Genomic DNA, 21,490 nt, shown 5'->3' on the forward strand with positions numbered 1-21,490 from the left:
GCTGCGCAGAACGCGGAGTTGCCAAAAATACGCAAACTCGGCGAGCTGAACAGATTTTACTGCCCAGGGTTAATAAAAACTCACCCAGAGTGGTGAGTAGAATTCTTGTATAGGAGGTTTTCTGAGATTTTCAGATACAGGGCAGATCCCTGAAAATTGGAGAGGTGAAATTATCAGACCCATCCATAAAAGGGGAGATATAAATCCCCCCCCCCCCCCCAAGAACTACAGCTTGATCAATCTTCTAGACGTGGGAGAAAATTTATTTGCAAAAATTATCTTGCGAATGGTCGATCTGAATCCTATTGAGCCCCCAGAAGAGGGGGGATTCAAGGAATGTCACTCTAAAATTGACCATTGCTTTGCGCTCTGGTCCATTGTGTAGAAATCTGACGAGCAGAAGGGGAATTTATTTTGCTGGTTTGTAGATTTCCACGCAGCCTTTGATTAGGTTGACAGGAATCACCTGTGGGAAGCTTTGGTAGGTAGGAATGGAAACAGGCATGATATCATGGAACATACTGGCCCAAATGGTGCTCATAAGATTCTGGAAAAGACTGAGTGCAGGGGAGGAACAGAAAGTCTCCCAGTGGTGTAAAAATAAAATCCTGCATGAACTGAAATGGGCAAAAAGTGTAAGGAAAAATCTGGTGACAGTCTGTAGGGATATGAAGGTGAAGCAGCGCCCACAGAACCTGCAAATTGAAATTTGAAAGAGTGATTTAAGGACATTAGGACCTGTCCTATGAATATGAATATGATCAGCAGGACTTGAAGCGAAACAATTGGTACATTTTATGTTAAACTGTTGAAATGTAAATGTTATGCATTCATTTTGCTAGTGTATTATTCTATGTAAAGTTAGCATTCCCAGCACCATTTTAAGTTGAGTCTCCATTTTGAGCCATGACCGAAACTAATTTGTGTCTCACTCTTAGACTGTTTTTTATCATTGCATACCTTTCTCAGTAGATAGATCTGCTCCCACCTTTAGAGCAGCAGGGTGCAAGCAGAGTAACCTTGACACTGAGATAACATGTACCCGGTCCTCGGATAGCAACTCATCCTTCTGTATCTCCATTGTTCACCAGCTACCAACCGGAAATTTCCAGTCTGGGTGTGACTTTAGGGGTTCTGAAAATGTACATTACATGTTACCCTGTTGGTAGAAGTCAGTCCTTCTGCAGCAATCTAAGGAGGCTGGTCAGACCGGACTCCACTCGAGTGTACTTTCAATAAAAACCTTTGGTTTGTATTCTCTACTGTCTGACCGACTCTTCAATTGTGAGGAAGGCTGAGAGGTGGTCGCAAGTGACCCGGGTGATCCTAATCAGGTCACTTTCTTCAAAACTCTTGGCAGAATAAAGAGTGGTTTCCAGATGTCGATATATTACCATATCGTTGGCTTAGAAGTGAACTATTAAGAATAAGGATTGGAATTAATTCCTGTCAAATTAATGGAAAGGTAAAATCAAAAATGATCCAACCAGGAGGGAACTGTACTTGTGATCTGAACACCAAATGCAACATTTAACACATTTTGTTGGCGTGTTTAAAACTTTTAGTTCAGTGGAGACAGCTTTTACTCCCAGAATTGTTAAAATATGGAACTAGGAGTCACATGCAAGCTGTAGAACATTTCCTTGATATGCGCATTCTGGATGTAGCATGTGCCATAGGGAGATTTATGATTGCAGTCAAAAAGGTCATTTTAGTTTAAAATAAGAGTGGTGTCTTAAGTAATGTATGTGATTTGGATAATAAGGCTAGGTATTTATACTTGTTAGTACAATTTTAAATATGATGGTTTTTTAATAGGATTTTATTCTGTGAAATTTAATGATGGTAAATTATACTTGTATAAAGTAAATTATATATATATATATATTCACTGAAAAAACCATAGGTTTCACACCAGTTATAGTTAGGAATTAGCATTTAAAAAACCTATTAAATTCACTGAAAAAACCATAGGTTTGACACCAGTTATAGTTAGCTGGAAATTTTACTGACATAAAACTATTGAAATTCCCACGTTATAGTTAGTTGGACTCACTATAACGTGCGCGCCTGCAATGCACTGCTGATGACGTCACATATTACATCACTCATGACATGGTCAGTGACATCACTCATGACATCACTGATGACACCATCCAGTGAATGTGTGTCTTTCTGAAAAATAAATATGTTTTATATATGTATATGTAAAGGTCGATGGAAGAATAAATGTTTAAATAAGTGTCTAAATGGATGTTTTTTTAAAAAAAAATTGATTGGTTAACTGGCTTATTAAGTGTATCTTAGTGAATAAATATATTAGAGAGTAATGTTTAAATATTTAAATATATGTATCAGTGTTTCACTTTGTGTATAAGTGGCTGCATGGGTTGGTGAGTAGCTACATGTGTGTGTATATGGGTTATTAGATGTTTTTTTTAGTATCAGTATGAGTGTCTGTATGGTTTTGGTGGGGGTATTACTTAGCATATAGATACATCAATAACTGACTCACTGTTTGTATGTGTTTTGAAGACAGCATATGTGCAGGACTGTATGGGTGGATGAGTGTGTATATGTGTGTGTTAGTGAGTGAATGACTGTCTCACTAGTGTCTTTATCAGTAACTACATATGTTTTAATCTAGTATATGTGAGTATTAATGTATATAAGTGAGTATATGTGAGAGTGAGAGAGTGTAAGAGTTCCTGTTTAAATAAGTATGTGTTTCTTTTTTTTTTTTTTTTTAAATAAGTATGTGTTTCTATAAGTGATTGTTTAAGAGAGTAAATATGTGTAAGTTTCCTTAGAAGTAAGGTGGTAGTGTGTGTATAGCTGTATATGCAAATAAATGGATGTTCAATAGTTTATTTGCATGTGTGAGTATGTGTATGAGTAACTTTTGGATGACTGTTGATGTGTAACAGGATGTATAGGTGTATCACTACATATGATGAGTGACTATATAGAACTGTTGGTGAATGAGTGGATGTGTATATAGATGGTGGAATTACTGAATTGGTTGTTGTGACTGGTATGGGTATCTCCATTTTTTTGAAAATGTTAGTTTCTATTTTTGAATATGTGTTTCAAGGGTTACATTACACTGAAAGGAGGTCTGTCACTCTGTCAAAAGAATGGTGTCATGAGTGATGTCATGAGTGATGTCACTGACCATGTCATGAGTGATGTAATATGTGATGTCATCAGCAGTGCATTGCAGGCGCGCAAGTTATAGTGAGTCCAACTAACTATAACGTGGGAATTTCAATGGTTTTATGTCAGTAAAATTTCCAGCTAACTATAACTGGTGTCAAACCTATGGTTTTTTTCAGTGAATTTCATAGGTTTTTTAAATGCTAATTCCTAACTATATATAGGCCTCAAACCTATGTTTTTTTCAGTGAATTTCAAAGGTTTTTTAATAGCAAATTTCTATTTCTATCAAATATAATATTTTTATAATGAATCCTATATTGTATACTTATGTAATACTATTTTTTATATGTATATATATATATTTTTTTTTTTTGCCCTGGAGCGCTCCCGGTGCGCGTACCGGTGTGCGCACCGGAAAGCGCAGTCTTGCGGCGAACCCCGGTGCGCGTACCGGTGAGCGTCCCGTTTGCACTATTGCCGCGAACGAAAACATCATCGTGACGTATCGCGAAGCCGCGTCCGCGTGATACGCATGCCGTAAGCGCACCCGGAAGCACCCTAGCGCATACGATCGCGCCCCATGGCGCGTTAGCGCGTCGGGTCATGTGACCTGAAAATAACACTTTTCATTGGTTCAGGACACTTTTGTTTTCCAAATGATGAATTCCCGGGTCATGTGACCTGAAAATAACACTTTTCATTGGTTCAGGACAGTTTTGTTTTCCAAATGATGAAAGCCCCCACCTTTTTCCCTCATTCTCACTTTGTAATTTGACTGAGGAAGACCTGTTTGCAGACCTATTTGTACCTATTTGTACTGAGAAATGGCTACAGTAGCAGCAGCAGCAGGAGCATCTCAACCACCACCACCACAACACCATAGTGGTGTAGAAGAAGAAGAGGAGGAGGAGGAGCAGAGGTGGTTCCTGCCTGAAGACACTACCCCCTATAAGCCAAAGGAGCACATTGTCTGGGAGTTTTTTTAAATCCCAAGGGGCCTCAAGAAAGTTAATGCGCCAAAGGTTACTTGTCTGATCTGTGGCACTGTACTTTCCAGGGGGAACCCTGCCAAAAAGTATTCTTTTGGCAACAACACTATGATTCGCCACATGCAACGCCGGCACCCAAACAACTATGCTGCGCAGAGGTCAGAGAACTGACCAGAAACCCTCCCCAATCTTCTCCCAGCACCTCCCAAAGTAAACAACCCACTCCATCGGGTCCAGAGACAAGGGAGATGGTTCCAAACAGCCAAACCCAGTTTGGAGATTTTAAAATCGTTTGTCAATTTTGCGGGACTACAATTTGCTATGGAGAGCAAAGTATTAAACTCATCAACCTTGCTGGAGACAACCACAACTGTAAAAAGGAACCTTAATTTTTTCCTGTTTTTTTTGCTCCAGTTGAGCCGTTTACAATTCCCTGTTTTTTGTTTGTCCCCATAAAAATTACAAAAAAAATATAAAATTATTCATAAAAGCCAAAAAAAGTAAAAAATGTTCCTACAAAACAATAAAAAAATATAAAACAACAAAAAGAATAAAAAGACAGTTCTTTTTAGAACTACCTCCAATTTCTAAAAAAATGCTACATTTTTTTAAAACTCTGTCATTCTTTTTTCCCCATGGTACGCTCCCCGGTACGCTACGCGGTGCGCGTACAGGGCGTCCCCCCGCGCAAATCGAAAAAAAATGGCCCCCACATCAAACCTAGGGGGTCGGGGGGGGTCTACCCTGCCCCCTTTTGGTCATTTCCCCCTTTGTTTTTGCCACCTCTTGTGTCTCGATCCTACCGAGACACAAGATGGCGGCCGCTCCGGACTGTTTGGAATGTTGACAGACACCCGAGAGCCAATCAGCTTTCCGCTCGCGAACTCGTGTAGCGCGCTGGAGCACGCCCCAGTGCGCGTACCGGGGCGCGCTTATAGATATATATTTTTTTGAACCTAAATTACTCTAAATCCACTGGAGCTCATATCTTGAGACATAGCAAAGGCACATCGGGCTACCAGTCCCTACAATTTTGCCAAGTTTGGTGGAAATCCATTCAGCCGTTCGGTCTAAAAGTGAGTCCAACCGCCCTATGGAAATTAACATGGGGAAAACACGTTTTGGGACCCCCTTTTATCTCAGACCCCGCTTGACGAATCCCCCCAAACTTTCAGGGAAGGAGCGGAGCACAGCGAGGAAAATTTCAGGAAAATTACAGGCAGATCCATCAATCGACGCCAAAGTTATTCCCAATAGAATGTTGCGGTTTCCCTATAGAAAATAATCCTAACTATAACTACCTACTGGCGACCGCCAGTAGGTAATATATATATATATATATATATATATATATATATATATATATATATATATATATACTAGCAGCCCGTCCCGACGTTGTCCGGGTATAAATTGCTGCCGGACAGTAGTATATTGTTTTGTAGGATTTCGTTTTGATAGCATTTCTTATCTGTGACAGGCCTGTGAAACTCTCCGATTCACAGTGCACTGCTGATGCACTTAAGAGTGCGCGTTCAGTAGTGTGTGAACTCGAGTTTCCCTACTTCATTTTTCCTTGCAATATTATATAGCGCGAACTCGACAACATGGCATGAGCACAATTTACATTACAGAAGAACACATTCAGTTGTGGCAGGCACGGGGAGACAAAGCGATTTGCCTGGAATCACAGGATGTTGAGCTGATGCCAAGATTCGAACGTTGCTCCCCAGCTCTAAAGTTCGCAATTCTAGAACTTTTGGCTGTAGGTGTGTCTTAAAGTGTATGTCGGTGCTGGTCTTCAATGAGAGAGACCTGTGCATTTTTTAAATGGGTGGTGAAAAAATATGAGTATGTTGCTGGAGATGTGGGCCGCCATGCCACCAGTGTACTTACCGGGGGAGGGTAAACACCTATTATTTCGCAACTTTCTTTCCACATACCATCACTCTGCATACTTTCATTACGAAAGTACCATGACTCCGCAATGCCAGTATAACGCATGGCATTACATTTTATATGCTTTTACCACGCATACATTTACAACGAAATTCGTTGTAAATGCATGAATGGTAACAGCATGTTTTTTTTAATGTTTGGATAAGGTAAGTATGGGTATAGGGGTATATGTTTTGGGGTACTGGGGTATATGTTTTGGGGTGTTTGGGTATTTTAAGGGTTCAGATATAGTTTTGGGTTATGGGGTACAGGGGTAGTTTTAGGGTTTAGGGATAGGTATGGGTTTTGGGGTACAGGGGTATTTTTAGGGTTCAGGGCTAGGTTTGAGTTTTGCGGTGTAGGGGTATTTTTAGGGTTCAGGGGTAGGTTTGGGTTTTGGGGTACAGGGGTACAAGGGTATTTTAAGGGTTCAGGGCTAGGTTTGGGTTTTGGGGTACAGGGGTATTTTTAGGGTTCAGGTCTAGGTTTGGGTTTTGGGGTACAGGGGTATTTTAGGGTTCAGGGGTAGGTTTGGGTTTTTTGGTACAGGGTTATTTTTAGGGTTCAGGGCTAGGTTTGGGTTTTGGGGTACAGGGGTATTTTTAGGGTTCAGGGGTAGGTTTGGGTTTTGGGGTACAGGGGTATTTTAAGGGTTCAGGGGTAGGTTTGGGTTTTGAGGTACAGGGGTATTTATAGGGTTCAGGGCTAGGTTTGGGTTTTGGGGTACAGGGGTATTTTTAGGGTTTAGGGATAGGTTTGGGTTTTGGGGTACAGGGTATATTTATTGGGTTAAGATGGGTTAGTGTTTAAGGGTGTTGGGGTATTTTAAGGAGTAAGGGTGGGTTATGATTATGGGGTGTAGGGGTATTTAAATGGAGCAGGGTGGGATTAGCACACGATATGAGACATGGAATGAAGGGCGGAACGTACCACACGCCCCCAGCGTTTGTCATCCCCCCAGCACACACACACAGCACAACGCAGACACGCCCACAAGGGACTACTTTGGTGGCACGGTTCTTTTACCTTTTAAATGTATATGGTGAGCATCTGCATAGCCTATGTCCTTCTGCTGCAACTGCCCTTTCCAACGCTGCATTGGGTGTTGTGATTGGTGCTGTGGTTCCTGAGATTACCCGCCTCAAAGGTTTGGGCTCTCTCTTTTTTATATTAGTATGGATATATATATATATATATATATATATATATATATTACCTACTGGCGTTCGCCAGTAGGTATATATAGTTAGAATTTTTTCCCTATGGGACTTTTGAAAATTCTATGTCTAATAACTTTGGCGTTTGTGGATGGAATCGGCTGAAATTTTCAGGAAAATGGCACATTTTGTTTCTGAGCAGCCCCTGAAAATTTGGTGGGGTTTCGTCAAGGGGGGGCTGAGAAAAAAGGGGGGTCCCAAAACACGTTTTTTGCATTGAGTTTTCCATAGGGCGGTTGGACTCACTTTTAGCTCGAACGGCTGAATGGATTTGCACGAAACTTGGCAAAATTGTAGGGACTGTTAGCCCGATGTGCCTTTGCTAGGTCTCAATATATGTGCTCCAGTAGTTTTTGAGAAATTAACGTTCAAACCAAGATATATATCTGTAACAGCGCTCTGGGCAGCGATCCGGTCCGCTTACTTTTCGCTTATCGGAACTTTGCGCGCAGAAAGCTGATTGGCTCTCCGGTGTCTGTCAACATTCTAAACAGTCCGGAGCGGACGCCATCTTGTCTCTCGGTAGGATCGAGAGAGAAGAAGAGGTGGAAAACGAAGGGGGAATTTAATGAAAGGGGGCAAGGTATCCCCCTCTTGACCTCCTAGGAATGTTGTTGGGGTTATTAAAGGGTCCCGTGGGGAAAATAAAAAAAAAATGATTTTTCACGGTAGAAGCGCGGCCGCGAACTGGTAGCGAAACGGGAATTCGCCATTTTGTGCTTCGTAAATTAAATTACTAGTTATAAGTGGGTACGGGAGACGTATCCTAATCCCCTATGTTTCCTGAGGGTGGGTGAGGAGGCTGATATATGTTGATACATCTCTTCCAGCGGCTGTGCGTGAGCTTTTTTTTTTTTTTTGCTGCGTGACAGTCCGGAGCGGCCGCCATCTTGTCTCTCGGTAGGATCGAGAGAGAAGAAAAGGTGAAAAACTAAGGGGGAATTTAATGAAAGGGGGCAAGGTATCCCCCTCTTGACCCCCTAGGAATGTTGTTGGGGTTATTAAAGGGTCCCGTGGGGAAAATAAAAAAAAAATGATTTTTCACGGTAGAAGCGCTTCACGGGCCGCGAACTGGGCCGCAAACTGGTAGCGAAACGGGAATTCGCCATTTTGTGCTTCGTTAATTAAAGTACTAGGTATAAGGGGGTGCGGGAGACATATCCTAATCCCCTATGTTTCCTGAGGGTGGCTGAGGAGGCTGATATATGTTGATATATCTCTTCCAGCGGCTGCGCCATCTTGCCTTTTTTCGAATGCCACAATTTTGTCGTGCACGGCAGCCATTTTAGATGCCAGGCTGGTCCCAGGCTATCACCTACCCCTGCGGATGTAGTTTATGGCCCCAGCTGTAGAGAATTCAGACATGCCAATTCTCCTGATTCAGGCGTGTGAGTACTGATTTCAGTGCTAGTCTCCCGCCTCCCGATTTCTGCAAGCAAAAACCCGGGGGCATATTACTAACAACTAGCGATAATTTTTGTCTATAACTTGTTTAGAGACAAAAATTATCGCCGCAGATCGGCGATTTTTATCGCAGATAAACCTTGCTATTATCGCAGAAAAGTCAGCGATATTCATGTATTATCGACCTAATGCTCTTAGCCATGTTATCCACCTCCCATTGGATAACATGGCTAAGAACTGCTCAGGGCAGGTGTTAGATTTTGGAGATATTCGCGCTTAGCGCGAATATCTCCAAAAGTTGGTAATAGAAGGTAGCGATGTTAGGGACTGTTTCCAGTCGCTAACATCTTGGCACGCCACTTTGCATGTCATTAGTGATAAGTATCACTGACATGCAAAGCCGGGCCCAAGATGGTCGCTATCTCCTTTTAGGTGTCACTAACTGGTGTTAGCGACAGCTTGATAATAGGGAAATAATTTTATCTCCGCTTTCATGGTTTTTAAAGCCAAAAAAGCGGAGATAAACCCCCTTGATAATATGCCCCACGATTCCTTGGGGGTTTCAGCTGATAGGGCTTGGTATTGTGTTACATGGTAATTTTTCCATGAAACGTCAGAGGGTCGATGTAGGGGTTCTAGAAGAGGTGATAAACCATTTAAGCCTCATGAACAAGCGCATGGTCTTTTAAAGATTTGTGAAGTACTCGGGGCGGCGGTGTGTGTGTGCCCTCTTTCAGGAGCGGGCGGGGGGGCACTGCCAGCAACTTGCCAGGTCAGGTAGTGTTCAACACGTGCATCACCCTTTCTCTGCCTGCTATTGCGCTCCATGCTTCGGAAAGGTAAGAAAAAGAACGTGCATTTGAGTTTGAAATGTCCGATCCTGCAGCAGCACACTTCCAAAGCCCACACATGACAATAACCCGATTCAAGGCCCCATTCACCCGTTTTTCAAAAAATAGATAACACTCCAACAAAGTAAGGTTATAAAACTTTATTAACTTTTAACGATAATGAACAGAACAAAAACTAAAAACATTTAAACATTTATTAACACAAAAAGCAACAATGGTTAGAAGCTGTCTTTTGTGCGAATAGTCCCAAGGCAGCACAACGTGCAGAGTTCTGGACGGCACCCAGGTGATGTCGCCTGGGTGCCGCACTGGTTTAGGGATCCTACAATGCTGCTCCGAAAATTGGCGTGGGGCGTCCCGGGTGGGGCGGGGGGAGGCCTCGTCAGTAGCGGTCTGTTGTGCGAATAGTCCCAAGGCAGCACAACGTGCAGAGTTCTGGACGGCACCCAGGTGATGTCGCCTGGGTGCCGCACTGGTTTAGGGATCCTACAATGCAGCACAGAAAAACAGCGTGGGGCGTCCCGGGTGGTGCGGGGGGAGGCCTCGTCAGTAGCGGTCTGTGTCCAGTGTCACATGGCTGACAAAACATGTACGACAGGCACCCAGGTGATGTCCAGTAAACTGCCGCACTGGTTTTGGTATCCTACAATGCTGCTCCGAAAATTGGCGTGCGGCGGCCCGGGGGGGGGGGGAGGCGGCGTGAACGGGCCTCCCCAGGTGGCGGCCATTCAGCTGTTTACCGCCCGCTCTTGCGACTACAGCGTCTCGCTCACCATGTTGTTGAGTTGCTCCCACTCTTGCAGTGCAGCGATAGGCGGCTGCCACATGACTCTTAAAATGGCGGACGGCTCTTCGGTTTTGGGCCTGGTCCACTGAAATGGCCCTGGGACACCTTGGAAGTCGGACTTGGAAGTCGGACGCTTGCCTGCTAGGGCTTGGGCTCCATTCTCGAAAAGCGTCCCCTCAGCCGTGAAGATTGTATAAAAGTCTTGGGGGCCCCCGACTCCCGCAGGCTTTCGGTGGGGAGCGGCTGCCATGATTGCTCGCGGAATGACCACGACGGAGCCACGAGATGGTGGTGCTCTCATGCTGACGCCAGCTTCAGTCTGAATGATCCAGAAACAAGGTGGGGCTTTCATCGTTTGGGAAAAAAAAATGTTCTAAACCAATGAAAAGTGTTATTTTTAGGTCATATGACCAAGCCTTCCATCTTTAGGAAACCAAAAGTAAAATGAACCAATGAAAAGTTTTATAAACAAGTCACATGACCTGTTATGCGACATAGGGCTACAAAAAGCGTAGAAAATCCGTTGGCACGTGAGGCGGCGTCAGTAGCGGACCGATGTGCGAATAGGCCGAAGGCAGCACAACGCGCCGAGATCCGGATGGCACCGAGGTGGTGTCCAGCAAATTGCCGCACTGGTGTGGCCATCCTACAATGCTGCGCCGAAAGACGGCGGGTCCAGCTGAATTGTGGTCACTGTTGCGGTACAGTGACTCGAACGCGCCGAGATCCGGATGGCGCCGAGGTGGTGTCCAGCAAATTGCCGTACTGGTGTGGCCATCCTACAATGCTGCGCCGAAAGACGGCGTGTTCAGCTGAGTTCCGGTCACTCTTCCGGCACAGTGACTCGAACGCGCTGAGATCCGGATGGCACCGAGGTGGTGTCCAGCAAGTGGCTGCACTGGTGTGGCCATCCTACAATGCTGCGCCGGAAGTCGGCGTGGGGTGCCCCGTTGGCTTATGAGGTGATGTCAGTAGTGGACTGATGTGTGAATAGGTCGGAACCAGCACAAGGCGCCAAGATCCGAATGGCAAGTCCTGGATGTTGAGTGCCTCAGTTGAGATTTCTGAGCAGTGCTTGTAGAACTGTCTGAAGCTTATTTGCACCTGCTGCAGCTTCACTAGGTCCGGCGGAACTTGTTGCCTTTTCCTTTCTGCTTCTTTTCCTACAATGCGTTTCTTCTGAAGACACGACCAGGTCCCTGAATGTGTGCAGGGGGACGCTATTGAATGAATGAACGCGCCGAGATCTGGATGGCACCGAGGTGGTGTCCAGCAAATTGCCGCACTGGTGTGGCCATCCTACAATGCTGCGCCGAAAGTCGGCGTGGGGTGCCCCGTTGGTTTATGAGGTGATGTCAGTAGCGGACCGATGTGTGAATAGGTCGGAACCAGCACAAGGCGCCCTGCACTGTTGAGCCTTTTTCAATGTCTGTTTTTTGTTCTTTCCCCTCCATCAAAAACAAAACAAAAATACAAGGCGCCAAGATCCGAATGGCAAGTCCTGGATGTTGAGTGCCTCAGTTGAGAGTTCTGAGCAGTGCTTGTAAGACTGTCTGAAGCTTATTTGCACCTGCTGCAGCTTCACTAGGTCCGGCGGAACTTTTTTCCTTTTCCTTTCTGCTTCTTTTCCTACAATGCGTTTCATCTGAAGACACGACCAGGTCCCTGAATGTGTGCAGGGGGACGCTATTGATTGAATGAAAATGGCGGCTTGACACAAAGCTGACTCAAGCGTTACTGTTGGTGCTATACAGACAAAAATTGGTTTTCAGTTTGTACATTCTTCAGGTTTTTTTTTCCATCCAAGTCTGATTGAGAGTTTGTAGAAAAATGGCTTCAGATTTTCCACATACTACTGTTCAACATTCTTCCTAAATGTAACAATGTGAAACTCACTAGGAGAACGGCTGTTTCTGTTTCCTTTCAAAATGCTGCCACCAATATTTTCTGAATGGAAGACATCATCTTGTAACATAAAGGGCCGAAAGGGGTTCTGGTCTGGCCGATGGTTGGTGGAGACATTTTGACTATATCTTGGACCTGCCCGGCCTCGCCCAAAATGGCGCCGGTATAAATGGGACTCGTAACTCTTTGCCCGCAAATGTATATCTAGAAAATGTTATTGTAAGTGGCCCTGTCGTATTTTAATTACAAAATGTACGTCCACCGATACCGCAACTGTTAGACACCTTTGTTCTTGTCACCTAATGGCCCGCTCGTTACGTTCTTCTACAGTGTAAATGTCTCCTCATCATATACGATTTGAGTTTGCTCCGTGGCCGGCCCACGTGGTTATAGGCCCGTATTTGTATACTGACATTTTCACAATAAAGGTTTTTAAAACAAAACACGGTAGTAGTATTTTCATTTGTAAAGTTTTTACTTTTAGTGACTGTTTTCGAATCAGTAAAAGGCAAGTGAAATAAAGCAGTCCAATTACATGACGGATAAAAGGTATAATATGTAGGAACGCAGTAAAGATAAATGGTCAAGGGCAGTTGTGTTTTTCATGTCTGCAACATAAAGTGATCGATAAGAATCTGATAATCAGGCGTATCGGCGACTAAGACAGCAGGCCGAATCTCTTTTACTCAACGGCTCCGTCATGGAAGGAAGAAACGCCCTTTTTCTCGAAAAAGGAATATATTTTACTTGCAAGACAGTTGTAAATTTTCCGGGAAAGTACATTAGCCTGGAATATTATAACATATGTTTGAAAAAAAAATATTGTTCGAAAATAATAAAAAGCGTAATTTTTAGGTCATATGACCAAGCTTTTCATCATTAAATTAACAAAAGTAAAATGAACCAATGAAAAGTTTTATTAACAAGTCACATGACCTGTTATGCTTACGTTACGCGCTGCGCGCCGCGCCTCGGATCACTTCCGGGTGCGCTAACGCGGCGTGTCATAAAACGCATTACGCGACAACGTAGGTCAAGAATATAGTCTAAATGTCTCCACCAACCAGCGTTCAGAACACAACCCCTTTCAGCAGTCCAAAAAGTTCTGTTAAATGACAACAGAGGGGACAGGCAACAAGAACCATCAGTCAAAGAGGGGAGGGCAAGTTCTTCTCTTCCGGGTCATGTTGGGGCGCTACCGGAACTGATCGAATTGGTAGTCTACAGTGTTTCTGGATGTTTCAGACTAAAGCTGGCGTCAGCATGAGACCACTACCATCTCGTAGCTCCGTCGTGGCCATTCCACGAGCAATCATGGCAGCCGCTCCCCACCAGAAGCCTGCGGGAGTCGGAGGCCCCCAAGACTTTTGTAGAATCTTCACGGCTGAGGGGACGCTTTTCGAGAATGGGATCCAAGCCCTAGCAGACAAGCGTCCGAGTTCCAAGGTGTCCCAGGGCCATTTTAGTGGACCAGGCCCAAAACCGAAGAGCCGGCCGCCATTTTGAGAGTCCTGTGGCAGCCGCCTATCGCTGCACCGCAAGAGCGGGCGCATCTCAACTACATGGTGAGCGAGACGCTGTAGTCGCAAGAGCGGGCGGAAAACAGCTGAATGGCGGAAGAGGCACAGTGTAGCAAAAGCGGGCGGAATGGCAACTAAAACGATAAAGGGGCGCCTCACTACAGCTTGTCTTCAGGTCAAACGGATTGTGGGACAAGGTCCAGAATTGAAGAGTCATCAAAAGGCAAAAAGTACCGCCGGACCCCGGGAGCCGGCCGCCTATGTCGGGGGCGATCTCAGGCTACACCAGTGCTATAAGACTTGGGGAGGGTGTCGGAGCCAAGCGTCTTCTCCGAGTCCATGGCCATCACAGCGCCCCTCAGGGGCCTCCGTCAAGCTGTTTAGGAAGGTAACATATCATATTGTTTTCTAATGCAGTCAGGTCCACAAACGACACTCACTTACTTTGAGAATAGTGAAGCTGCAGTAGGTGGAAATAAGCTTCAGACAGTGTTACAAGCGCTGCTCAGAACTCTTAACTATGGCACCCAACATCCAGAACTTATGCTATTTGAGAATGGTAGTGACATCGAAGCATCTCAGGGACCAAAACCATTAACGTACTTTCACGTATGAAAATCTTACTTGGGGAGGGGGCAGGAGCGAAGCGCCCCCTCCCAGTCAGCGCCACCACACCGTATGTTGAAAATCTGAAGCCATCGTTCTACAAAGTCAACCAAACTTGGATTGAAAAATCTAGAAAAATGTACAAACTGAAAACCAGTTTTGGTCTGCATAGCATCAGTAACAACGCTTGAGTCAGCTTTGTGTCAAGCCGCCATTTTGATTCAACAAAGCACAGGCATTGAAAAAGGCTGAAATTCAGAACTCTAAACTATGGCACCCAACATCCAGGAGCTTGCTATCCGGATCTTGGAGCCTTGTGCTGTTTTCGATCTATTCACACATCGGTCCACTACTGACATCATCTTATAAACCAACGTTATGTAAATAGTTTTTTAATAAAATGTTTTACCCTATTTCTTTGCTGGTGTGTTGTCTATATTTTTAATATTTGCATAGGGTTTGTCATTATTTTGTGCGGGATGGGTGATGGAGCCGAGCTGTCTTGCAGCCCTCATGGTGTGGAGCTCAGTTCATCTCACTATTTTCGTATTTCTCAAGAAGGGTTGTTCCTAATATTTCTATTTTAGCGAGGTCAAAAAGAGATCCAATTAGTGGCCTACTGATTTTGCTCGATTACTTTTATTTTTTTACACGATTTTTCACTATCTGCAAAGACTAAACAGAGTATTGCGACTTTGTGCTTGTTTGTAAATAGAGAATGATCCAAAGAGAACCAATTCTAAAACAGTAAATGCTTGGACAACAATCAATCAAATGGAGAGACAAGGAGGTACGACGGATTACAACGGGGGTAAAGGCCTGCGTTAACTACCCTTCTGTATCTGCAAAGAGAGAGTACTACTAAGGCAAAAGAGGGGAGGGGGGGGGGGCAGCGTTCAAAGCACATCAGCGTGCATAAATACGAAAATGTTTTTATCTATCACGTACTTGACATTTTAAAGCTTTTCATATTTGCTATTAAAAAACCAATGAAATTCACAGAAAAAACCATAGGTTATAGTGGATATATAGTTAGGAATTTGCATTTACAAAACCTTGAAAATTCAATGAAAAAACCATAGGTTATAGGCCATATATAGTTAGGAATTAGCATTTACAAAACCTTATTTTACTCGCATAAAACCATTGAAATTCCATATATAGTTAGCTAACTATAAGCGCTAACTATATATCGCGCACCCGCAATCCACTGCTGATGATGTCACATATTACATCATTCATGACATGGTCAGTGACATCACTGATGACATCACTGATGACATCTCAAATGACATCACTGATGACAACTCAAATGATATCAATGATGACATCTCAAATGACATCACTGATGACATCACTGATGACAACTCAAATGACATCACTGATGACATCTCATTTGTCATCACTGATCACATCACTCATGTGATAATACAATGAACCTCTTCAGACTCTAATATAACCTTACATACACTCAGTATAAACAGACACTCACAGACTGTCACTCATCCATGGACTTACTCACACACCTAGTCAGTCATGCAAAGAATCAATCACACCTCCATTTCCTCAACTATACAGTTATACACATCTTACTTATTCAAACATATAATAACACATATTTACTCTCTTATATAATCCCTGATACAAGCTCACAGTGATCGATACAGCCACTCACACATTCACTGGCTCTTATGTTCAGTTATTTATATATCTCAACTCTCACATGTATTGTGTTTTACATACGTACTTACTTGCACATGTAGCAATGAGAAATCCATTCACTCACCAACACACCCATGCACAGTCAACCGCCCATATAGCTGTTTCCACATGCACTCTTGAACTCATACTCCTAGTGAATCAACTGCTTACACATCTATGCACAGAGTCACGCACCTCCCAGCCACCCACACACACACTCAGCCTCCCATTCAAATATTTGGGCAACCAATCAATAACCCATATGGCTACTCTTATAGCTACTGATCAACACATGCAGCAGCTTACACAACAACAAACATACTGATGCACGAATTAAGACAGTTTAGTCACTAACCCATGTACTCAGTGAGACACATTTAATCACTCACTCATACAGTCAGTCATGCACCTACTAAATTCTTCATCCAGACACTTATACATCCACTCATTCTTCAATATGTGAAACATATTTAAACTTTACAGACACATACAATCACTGGATGTTGTGATCAGTGATGTCATCAGTGATGTCATTTGAGATGTCATCAGTGATGTCATCAGTGATGTCACTGACCATGTCATGAATGATGTAATATGTGACATCATCAGCAGTGGATTGCGGGTGCGCGATATATAGTTAGCGCTTATAGTTAGCTAACTATATATGGAATTTCAATGGTTTTATGCGAGTAAAATAAGGTTTTGTAAATGCTAATTCCTAACTATATATGGCCTATAACCTATGGTTTTTTCATTGAATATATATATATATATATTGTGATTATGGTTATAAATTGGTTTTGTCGTTTAAACAACTACGGTCTGAATTAACATGAATTTGAACTTGAAACTAGGCAGCTTTATTGTAGCTTTCTCACATTTTTAAAAATCTTCCACTTCAAAGCAAGTTAATGGGAAAATAAAATTCCAGTGATTCCCTTTTCTAAACCGATATCTTACTTGTTTCCAAATTGTGGCATGCATGGGCACCCTATCCATTACCAGTACTCACCGTTATGTCCTAGTTGGCTCTGAAAAACGTAACTAGAAACACAAGCCCTTCTCACTTTCTTCAACCATCATTCTTGTTTAAATATAATTTTCACCAAATCTTTTTAGTCTTCATCATCAAAAAGTTAATATGGCCACTGAGGTGCTGAATCACTGACGTCACAAGAAAAGATGTGTAAGTGTTAACTCAAACTCCTTGAAGTCTGCACGTGTAATTTGCTCTGCACCTGTTTGTTGACAGTGACAGGTGAGGCTGAGAATCTAAGAAGCCCTTTCATTGAAGAGCGACTTTCCCTGATGGAGAGCGCCTCGGTGCCCCCCTTTCCCGCGATGTCATCCACGTTGGCCTCCGCGGGTGTGCTCGCGCTCCACCTGAGCCGGCGCGCGTGGCGGCGGTGACGTCACAACGGTGTCGGCTGGCAGCCGCCGTGGCGACCGGCGGGGACACATTCCAGGGCGCTGATATGCAGGTGTTAGAGCATCGGAGGCAGCCACACCGGTGGGGAGGCCGGGGGGAGGCGGGGGGGCTGGCGAGCTTTGTGCAACCCAATATGAGACAAGAGCACTAAACAAAGAGAGAGAGAGTGCGGGCTATACTGCCGCCTTATTAGCATGCCAGTCCTGCGACTTCTGCATTTCTTTGTGGGTTCTTTAAAAAGGGCCGGGCCTGTGTGGACTCATGGCGGGCAGCCCACTGTCGTCGGGTAGGACTCATGGCCAGGGACACGCATGGACCGCAGCAGAGAGCTAGGTGTCAGCCCATGTCGCCTTACCGTGCCCGGAGGCCCCTGGGGGCGCTGCTGCTGCTCCTCGCGGCCCTGGGCCGTCCGGCGGGGGGCTGCCCCAAGGCGTGCGCCTGCGAGCAGCACCTGCTGGTGAACTGCACCCGCAATGGGTTCGACAGCTTCCCGCCCGGCATCCCGCTGGACACACGGCAGCTGGTGCTGGCTGGCAACCGGCTGTCCACGCTGCCCTCCGTGTCCCTCAACATCCTTATGGACCTGGTGTACCTGGACTGCAGCGGCAACGAGCTGGGCGAGTCGCTGGAGGCCACCTTCCTGAGCCTGCCGCTCGTCTACCTGGACCTGAGCTTCAACAACCTGAGCCGCGTGTCGACCTCCACCTTCAGCCTCCTGGTGAGCCTGGTGGTGCTCAAGCTCTCCGACAACCCCGGCCTGGTGGAGGTGGAGAGGGGCGCCTTCGCCAACAACACGGGCCTGCGGGAGCTGGACCTCAGCCGCAGCGGCCTCACCTTCCTGGACGCCAGCACCGTCAGCCAGCTGCCTAACCTGCGCACCCTGGGCCTGAGCTCCAACCCCTGGCACTGCTACTGCCCTCTGAGGGAGCTGAGCTCCTGGCTGGAGACCAGCAGCCTCTACTTCCCAGGTGAGTGAGTGTCAGCACAGGAGCATCCTCTTCTTCCAGGTGAATGAGTGTCAGCACAGGAGCATCCTCTTCTTCGAGGTGAGTGACTGTCTGCTCCTGGGTGCATTAGAGCACACTCTACTTCCAGTGTGAAATAAGGAGAGATTGTCTATGCCTGGGCCCAAGAAAGCACCCCCTACTTCCTCGGCGAGTGCGTGCGTGCCCGCACACTAGCACCTTCGACTTCCGGGTGAGTAACTGTCTGCGCCTGAGTACCCTTTGATTCCCGAGTGAGTGGCTGTCTGCATCTGGCTGGACTAGTGCACTCTCTGCGTCCCATGTGAGGTAAGGAGTGATTGTCTGTGCCTGGGTCCAAGAAAGGACCCTCTGCTTCCCCGCTGGGTGACTACCCCCGCCAGGCTGCAGCGCGGACAGTCTCCAGCCCCCAGGGGGGTGAGTGGGAGTTACTGGGTAGGGAACTCTGCGCTAGACCGTACCTTTATGAGTGAAGGAGAGGTGGTCTGTGATTGCCTCTAAGAGAGTGCCCTCTACTTCCCAGCTGAGTGTGCAAGAGAGTGAGTGAAGGAGCTCTGAGCCCGGCTGTACCCACACAAGCTCATACTTTCAAGTGAGTGAGTCCTTGATTTAGCGCTGGTGCTGACCAGTGTGACAATCTTTTTTGCCCAGCCCCTCACCCTTTAATGACAGCACCTCGGATTCTCTCACTATCACCTGGCAAAAGTGCCCCATATCTCTCCACAGCCCTCTCTCACATACATTTAATTTGTTTTAGAGTGCTGGCAAAGGCTTTACCAATCCATTTAGCTATCCACCTAAAATACAGACCTGTTCTTTGCAGCAGGCATATTAACCCTCTACTCTACTTTAAGACAAGTCAAAACTGCCACTAGACAAAACTTCAATCGCTCTATTTTGAGCAGGACCATTAATCACACGAGTTATCTTGACATTTTTATTGCTACCTGAAAGCTGGACACCCAAGGAAATCTGCAGCAGGTGCTTTTAAATCTTAAATTATGCTAAACACAGCCCCCCCCCCCATTTCAGGTCAGTGCCCCCTTACCAGGTCAGCACCTAGTGTGGTCGCACCAGCTCTGCATCTGGCTGTGCGGGGGCACCCTTTACTTCTCAGGCATTTCTTTGAACGCCTAGGACCATTAACAAGCTTTAATCACCCAATTTTGGCTTCTCCCTGAGAACCCAAATCAGCCAAATTTTGACAGACCAGCCCCCGCACCGTGTAGAATGAGTGCAGTGATCGAGCCTGAACACTCAAAGGAGGGTTTGGGGGAAGTTTTACCCACACAAACATTTGGGCAAAAATGGCCCATTTTACAAAGCATAGTAAATATTGACCTTAGAGTGCACCAGGACAGGACAATCTTTGTAGGGGCCCTTCGATGATACCCTCACTATCACCTTCCAACCGTGCCCAGCATCTGTCCATAGCCCCTCTCTCACATACATTTAATTTGTTTTATAGCGCCTCTCATAGAAGTGTAGTGTCAGAAGACTTTACATCGCACACAAATAAAGAGACAATGAATCATACGTGTGTAAATCCGTGTATAGGAAATGTTACATAAGTCAAAGGGGCCTACAAGATATAGTGTTCATGTCATCCATGCTAGTAGCCTTTTTTAGGAGTGCTTCGTCTGGAGAAGCATAAACACAGGATTCAGAACATAACTGGTTAGCGTTTGCTTTACTATTAAGAATTTATTTCTACTCAAACAAACCCTTTTCAGCAACATTAGGATAATGAAAGACTCGGGGAAAAAAACATAAATTTCAACCCTGTACCATGTAGTTTGCATGCATCTCTTTGATGACAATTCATAGTTCCCCGTGCTAGATTATGATTGTAATTTACAAACTTTATGGTAAAAAAGGCTCTATGTGACAAAATGCAGGAACCCAGTATCCTACGCACATAAGATACTGTTCTCTTATCTGCATGGTACACGTGCTTAGCATCAGGCATATTTACCCTCTGCCCTACTTAAAGTCAAAAATCCCATTAGACAAACGTCCATATTTCATTAGCAGGTACATTAATCACTTATCTTGACACTTTCATTGTTACCTGAAAACTACTGAATATCCAAGGAACTCTGCAGTGGGTTCTTTCAAAACTGATGCACTGCTTGAAAATCGCCCCCCAGTAACAAGACCTCCCAACCTTCCAGCCTCTCAGGGAAACTCATGATGGCCAGTACGGTCATGGTTCTCCTAGTTCACCACCCTCATTCTGCCTAGTCTGGTACACCGCATTCAGCGTATTATATACCGCCCCTCCTCAATGCTAAGCAAACTCTGTCTACTGTGGTGAACAAATTATGTTGTTGACACCCATCTTTTGCCACCACTCTTGCTGCATGGCTCTCCTTCCATTGTAAGCTGCCAAAGATTTTCTGAGGGGGGATCCATGGACACAGTGGTATGATCCGGAACAATATGTCATCATTCAGGTGCAAGTGCTCATCCAGCACAAAGCCTAGACATTTTAATGAATGGAATGGTCATTGATTTGTATCATATGCAGATGCGTCCAAGGTCAAACTGGCCAATGGGGCAGTTTGGCAATGCCCGAATGGCTGGTCTGACTGGTAAGTGTGTGGGTTGCCTTTTTGACCGTTTGTAGGCCTTTATGGTCTGGTGGGCTGTTTTACTTCTGGCTTCCTTGATTTCACCACAACCAATGCCTACAGCAAGTAAAATTGCATGCAGTCTCCCTCACCTTGCAAAACACTTATACATCATGACTTAACAAGTTCGAAAGCCCTGCACATTCCCCAGAAACTATCCACCAGCCCCATCTCATTCACTAACCACCTGCCCCCTACACCCTTCATCCCACTTGAACCACTACTCGCCTTTACCACTTGCCTCTACTCACCTGCTCCCACCCCCTCCCCACCTTATTCTCTATCCACCTGTCACCTATGCCCCTGCACCCACCTTTGTCACTACTCACCTTACCCCACCTCTCTCAAACACCTAACCACCAACACAC

The 21,490-nt window shown here is 45.1% G+C and overlaps 1 protein-coding gene across 1 annotated transcript in view; it reads left to right on the forward strand.

The window, feature by feature from the left end:
* The first annotated feature begins 17,625 nt into the window (after positions 1 to 17,625).
* The window catches only part of LRRC52 (leucine rich repeat containing 52), a 111,226-nt gene continuing 107,361 nt past the window's right edge, over positions 17,626 to 21,490 (forward strand). Inside the window, exon 1 of the mRNA XM_086936375.1 lies at positions 17,626 to 18,474. Coding sequence (XP_086792501.1) covers positions 17,802 to 18,474 — 673 coding nt within the window. The 5' untranslated portion in view covers positions 17,626 to 17,801. The remainder of the gene's footprint in view (positions 18,475 to 21,490) is intronic.

The sequence above is a fragment of the Lissotriton vulgaris genome, chromosome 1_1, assembly GCF_964263255.1.
Source record: "Lissotriton vulgaris chromosome 1_1, aLisVul1.2, whole genome shotgun sequence".
Taxonomy (NCBI): domain Eukaryota; kingdom Metazoa; phylum Chordata; class Amphibia; order Caudata; family Salamandridae; genus Lissotriton; species Lissotriton vulgaris.